Below are 6,661 nucleotides of genomic sequence, written 5' to 3'. Positions count from 1 at the left end.
AGTATATCATGTACAGTCACTGAATTTCTGAAACATAATCATTGTGTTCATGCAGATCATTAGATGTTTCATTTCTATAGTCTTGTTTACTTCTTGGCAACCTAAAGCTAATTTAAAAGCAAGTTATGTTTGTTTGTGAAAAGTTATCTAGCTTTATCAGGATCTGAAGAGAAATTCTAACGGGCACAAAGAAGAGAGTAGACCATTCAATCATTCTTTCACCATTTAAAATAAACAAAATTACACACTGTACTACAGCTTCCAGACTACATAATGAAAAAGTGCAGATACCATCTTCATTGATTAAGTAGAACCAAAAAAGTTCATAGAAAATAGATTGCTCATTTTCACGCTACAAACGAATATGTTGTTTGCAATTTTAACAAATTTAAAGGTGTGTTATTTCAGCAGCATTGTTGTAAATTGTACCGTAGTGCAGTTTCTTTTTCATAAAAATGCTTCCAGACTACATAATGAAAAAGTGCAGATACCATCTTCATTGATTAAGTAGAACCAAAAAAGTTCATAGAAAATAGATTGCTCATTTTCACGCTACAAACGAATATGTTGTTTGCACTTTTAACAAATTTAAAGGTGTGTTATTTCAGCAGCATTGTTGTAAATTGTACCGTAGTGCAGTTTCTTTTTCATAAAAATACCTTACAAATGGTCAGTCAAAAGTCATCAGCAAAAGAAAAACCCAGAAAACAATCAACCAAACAAAAAACAGAGGTAATGCTGATGCCAAAACAATTATAATACTGTTGGTACATAGAAAAGTAATCCTTATATTTTATACATTTATACAGAGTATAAAAGGTAACAGCAGATTATGCCACAGTCTCCCTTATCCCAATATCTATTTTCTTTGGAAGGAGTTCTCTTCTTTCATCAACACTTGCTAAGGAGTTTCGACAGTTTTGTCCATCCATGTATAACTTTGCATATACTGGATTGGCGTAATTTGTTGGCTGCAGAGAAATGAAGCATATATTAGATCAGTCGGATGAAACCAAAATAAACATTTATGGAAATGGAAATGGTTTTGTTAAAGCAAGAACAAGTACACATAAAATATAATTGGACATATTTAATAGATACCTGGACTTCTGCAAACCTGATAATGAGTTAATTATTCAGTTAAAAATTAAATTCATGATGAGACATGCTATTAAAATAATCAATGACATGACATGCAGCATATTATGATATTAAAACCATAAAAACAATGACAAAAATTAAAACAAAAACCTGGAAAAATGTCTCTGAAGTTGACTTGTCCACCTTATTACACTGCAAGATTTCAGAATAGATATGAAGAAGTTTATAGAGAAGGTGCACTGTGAGACCATGTGACAAGTTTAACAGTAGAAAACTGCAACCAACAGTTTCCGTATATTACCTGTTCTAAGACATCAGCATCCCATCAATAGCTGACCATGTTTTCGAATTCTGTGGCCCAAATATACAACATAATTTGACCAAAAATTCAATACTTTCGTAATGTAAATTAAACTTTAATAATAAACCAGCATAACTGTTAAAATATCATAGTAGTTACAGCTTGAGAAGTATTTTCTCAACAATTTTGGTAGTTTGGACTGTAATGAAAAAATCTGTTGAAATGAGTGGTACTTCAGTATAGGACAAGTCCATTTTTAATTCTGCAAAGCACTTCAGTATATGAGAAATCTCCTGAGTCTGACAGCACAGAAGGATGTATAACATGGATGAAAACATACTCTCCTATCACTCATGCTAAGGAGAAAGCACTATCCAAGGATCATCATGTAAACGTCTCCACTAATTCCTTCATACTTTGTGTCTTTATTGTCTCCTAGAAGACCTTTGCTATCCAACTAGATGTTCAGCTTTTTACCTATTATTATTTTCCAGTTATTACTGGAAAGGGTACCTTGTGGTCAAAATCTTCCTCTTTCTTATAACTAACAAAACAGCACAGCTTTGCTTACACAAATACTGAGCGGAACACCAGTAAGCTATAAAATAGGTAAATTAATTTGTTTGGTGTACGTAGGATGTGGCTAAACTTTAAATTACCCAAAACAGAAGTGGGCAGGTTTTCTTGGCTTGCAAATATCCTGAGTACGCCCTGGGTAACAAGGAATGAAAGATGTCTAGAATCTTAGTTCTTCCCTTCCCTGTCGATCATTACCATTTCTGAGCCCAGGATTCAGATATTCCTCAGGCTGGCTAGCTACGGCAGCCACTCATTTAGTTAGTTAAAAGCTGCCTATTCCATTTATTACAGATGACAAAGTGGTTGCCTGGTGTTTCACACTTTCCTGGAACGGAGGCAGAAAAAGGTGCGTCACATAGAAAGAAAGAGAGAAGGAGAGAAGGAGAGAAGGAGAGAAGGAGAGAAGGAGAGAAGGAGAGAAGGAGAGAAGGAGAGAAGGAGAGAAGGAGAGAAGGAAGCAGCTACTCTTCTATATTAATGGAACATAAATATGCAATCAACTGCTGTAGTAATTTATGAGAGCAAACTCTCAGTTATTCTTGTCTTTACATTTGTCGTAATGATTATAATCAGAAATTTAGGAAAAGAGAAATTTAGTTTTATTTCAATTGACAGGACTTTTTATTTCATTGACAGTCATTATTAAGGATGATAACCACAACAGAACAGAGACACGGCATCTATGTAGTGCCTTATGGAGTTATTAAAATTATATATAGTAGTAGGGTCTGTCTCATGATACCTCTTTGAGTGGGTACTGATAGCATAATGCAGTACAGTGAGGTACAGAAAGTAACTGGAGTGACTTGAATAACTGCAAGAGTTAATGTTAGAGATGGGCATATATTCTAGCTTTCACCATCCACGGTTTTGTGCTCCATCAGAAATATCAATACCCTATACAAATTTTTAAACTTCCAAATACAACATACTGCAATCATGCAAGAACGCAAATGGCACAAAAGATGGATATATATACTGAGGCACATGAAAATGAATGCCATATTGATCTCCCTTTTTAATATTTCAGATTTCAATGTTTTCAAACATCATGCTAAATTGTAGTCAAAGTCTGATGTTTTAAAAGTAACTATTTTATGATAAAAATTGATTGAAAGCCGAACAATCAAAAAATGCATTGCAAATATTAAAGGAAATTGTTCATTTTAGTGTGTATCAAATTCCTCTATAATAAAATGACTTGTTTTCAGCTATTTGGGAACTTCTTTCAGTTAGATAAACTTCACTAAATGCATGTAATTACATATAAATTGCAAATATATCAAGATACATGGCTGTGAATGCTATGCTAAACTTATGTAATACTATGGAAAAGCACCACATTGCTTACTGGTTTTCATTCCTTTGCAAAGATACATTTGCAGTTTTAGATCATGTTACAATGATGGGTACAGATAAAATTTTGTATGCAGAGAGGAACCCTTTACTTCAAATAGAAAATGTCTTATTTACCGTCATTCTTCTTGCCATTAAAAGAAGAAAAACAAAATTAAAAACAAACAGAAAATGCCTCTATTCAAAAAATGATGACAAACTTTCTTTAGAAAGGGGCTGTGGTGGAATGAAATGGATTTGAATCATCATTTCTCACCCCTGTTGACAGTGGTCCTTTCAAGTCAGAGTTTAGGTAGATTGATGGAGCTGTGTGGGGAAGCTTGAATGCAGTGGGCCCTCCCCCTATGTATCTGGCCTGTATAAACAGAAAATTTTAGTTTCTGTGCTAATAGAGCATTCTCCACGTGTACTTATCAACACTGTTATAGAAACAGTGCACCGATTAAAAACATTATTTTAGAGTGATCTACAATTTCAAAAATCTACTTACAGGTCTTCTTCAGCATGAAAAATTCTTGCATTCAATAAGAGAATAAAATTCAGCATTTTAAAATCATTTTCCATTAAGGATTAGAGCCAGACTTCACAACAAGCATTGGCTCAGTTACTCCTCCTCCAGTAAGTAACTCCATTTTCAGCTTACCGCTTGTATTCAGCACACTGACTATGTGATTCAGCGATGACATTCCTAGAGCTAACGGTAATCCGGTTATTGCTTTGTCAGAAATGCCACAGAATGATGGCTGCCCTTTGGTGTATGTCTGATTACGGAGCTCTAGGAAAGATATCGCAGCATTACCCCGTTCATCCCATGTCACATCACTCAGGGAGTTCAATCACTGAAGAGTGGTGCTGCAGAAGTGACAGCATCTTTTACAAGAAAATGATAATACTTACTAGCTTTGTGTAAACATTTAATCTATCCAGCCAGGACTGAATTCTTTATGCCTTTGGAAGTTTTCATATATGAAATAAATTAGTCTAATATGTATGCATACACTCTTTCACGCTTCAAACAGTAGACTGCACAATGATGTATTTCCATTCAGTATTTGCGACTAGACTAAAAAGATAGGTTGTGATTTGGCAACTTAAGGCAGATGTATCTATGACAAAAAACTCATTTTGTAGTTTAGTTCTAACTCTATTTTGGTAAAATGCAGGCACTAGGAAAAACGTCCATCAGCAAGCATCAGACTGCAAAACATCTGTTAATATATATATGACATTTATTCTAATGAACTCTAACTTGCCTTTATATTCATTAACTAAAGATAAATGTCATTGTTTTATGTTTCTATTAATTAGATTTAAAGTCAAAACCTTTGTAAGATATAAAATAAGTAATGGGTTTGCCACTAGAAAAAGAAAAAATTACCTTTTCTGCATTTACAGTAAAATCTGAGGCTAAAAGACCACCTTCACTGTGATCATGGCCCACCTCATACATGTTGTATGATGGATTGCCAATTTCTACATTGATTCCTCCGTTTATAATGGGTTGTCTTCTGATAGTTTTTGTCCTATAATGCATAAACACACAAAAAAGAAAGTAGTGACTTTTCAACTCATTTCTTGGATGCTTAATCCTAAAATAGTAGAAATTTTATTTTATTTCTCTTTAATCATTAAGACCAACAGGATGAAAAAGTGGTTCCTGCAGAGACAATCAGAAAATCCTTCCATTTTTCAAACAAAGTAGCAATCTGAGTCTATGTGTAGATCTCACATAAGCTGGAAGTAGCTTTTTATCATTTTTCTCAGTTGGCTGTAGCGGTATGAATTCATATAAAGTGCTCACTCGTTCTCTACAACCCTGACTTCCTCCTATTATTTCCAGATTTCCCTCACTTCCCAAGGAAAGCCTTGCAAATTCATTGCAGATTCCCTGCAGTAATGAAGACGGAGCGAACATGAGTCATGTTCCCTTGCTCATTCATTTCACTTCCATTTGAAACCAGTTGCCCAAAGTCAGTTGTAATCTGAGGACAAGCAAATGGTTTCATTACGATGCATTAAAAATGTATGAACTTCTCATAGTTCCAGTTTGTATTCCCTGCCAGTGGTTATTGGAAAGCTGAAGTTCAACTTGAATTTTTTCAAACTTCAGTAAAAGATAGAGTCTTATTTTTAACCTTGACTTGGATATCAGTAAAGATAAGTGATTGAGTTGAATTGTTTTAGTTGCTGAATTCATTTCTTTTAGCTAAGGAGGTGATTTTAATCTGAGCAATTGAAATAACCTCAAGAGGGTAATTTCTCCCAGTGCAGTATGTTCTCTAGAATTACAAGGGAATAATAGGGAGGTCACAGTCAGGATGATAATAGTCGAGTCCTCTTGTTTGGTTGAGAAGGATGCAGTCAGTGTCTGAAATCCAATACACTAAAGGATCTGTACATTTCAGAAATGGCATAGAAAAAATATTTCCGAAAATAAGCACTTATCTGTAGCGTACAAGTGTTGAACATCTATACCCAGTTTAATACTTGACAGCCTTCTTTGAAGAGATTAAAAACCCCCTAAAATACATTTTCAAATATAATTTTAAGAAAAAAAAGTTCTTTATTGAGGTTAGTTCTATTTCTCTATTGAAGATCTATTATTTAACAAGTTATTCACAATAACTTAAACAATTTACAGGCCAGCAACTGGTTTTCAGGATTTGGCTATCACTAAGCTTGGTTTTTAGGTACAGCAGCACGTAATGACATCCATGGAGCCTGGCAGGGTCAGTGTTACTAACAGTATGGTCAGGGAATGTATTTATGTTGCTTTTCAAAAAGGATTTAAAAATTAATGCTTACTAGTTAGCACCAGAGTTTGCAAGGGAGATGCTATGTATGATGCTAGATGATTGTATCTTAAAAGATTCTTTTAGTCTGGAGGACTGAAATAGTCTCATAAATGGTCACGTTTGCAGAAACAGTAGATTCATCACATATTTCTAAAGGACTTTACAAAAGAAGACATTATCTTGGTTTCAGAGGTGGGGTAACAAGCCCCAGGAGAAAGGAAGACAGCTGCTCAAGACCAACCAGGAGGCCAACTATAGGCCTGAAGTAAATGGTTTCCTGTCTGATTCCCACTCCAGGTCTTCCCTAGTTGGCCATGTCCTTATTACTAATGACCTGCTACGCCACCTGGATGCTCACAAGTCTAAGGGGCCAGATGGGATCCACCCGAGAGTGCTGAGGGAGCTGGCGGAGGTGCTCGCCAGGCCACTCTCCATCATTTATCAGCAGTCCTGGTTAATGGGGGAGGTCCCGGATGACTGGAGGCTTGCGAATGTGATGCCCATCTACAAGAAGGGCTGGAAGGAGGAT

At 35.4% G+C, this 6,661-nt stretch overlaps 1 protein-coding gene across 1 annotated transcript in view; it reads right to left on the bottom strand.

The window, feature by feature from the left end:
• Positions 1 to 830: 830 nt before the first annotated feature.
• Positions 831 to 6,661, bottom strand: part of LRP1B (LDL receptor related protein 1B) — a 676,318-nt gene continuing 670,487 nt past the window's right edge. Inside the window, exons 92-94 of the mRNA XM_019472156.1 lie at positions 4,716 to 4,860; positions 3,594 to 3,692; positions 831 to 971 (exon numbers count right to left, since the gene is read on the bottom strand). Coding sequence (XP_019327701.1) covers positions 831 to 971; positions 3,594 to 3,692; positions 4,716 to 4,860 — 385 coding nt within the window. The remainder of the gene's footprint in view (positions 972 to 3,593; positions 3,693 to 4,715; positions 4,861 to 6,661) is intronic.

Source organism: Aptenodytes forsteri, unplaced genomic scaffold (genome assembly GCF_000699145.1).
Source record: "Aptenodytes forsteri isolate BGI_AS27 unplaced genomic scaffold, ASM69914v1 Scaffold11, whole genome shotgun sequence".
Classification (NCBI taxonomy): Eukaryota; Metazoa; Chordata; class Aves; order Sphenisciformes; family Spheniscidae; genus Aptenodytes; species Aptenodytes forsteri.
The sequence above is the reverse complement of the archived record's forward strand: the minus strand, read 5'-3'. Positions and strand labels throughout refer to the sequence as shown.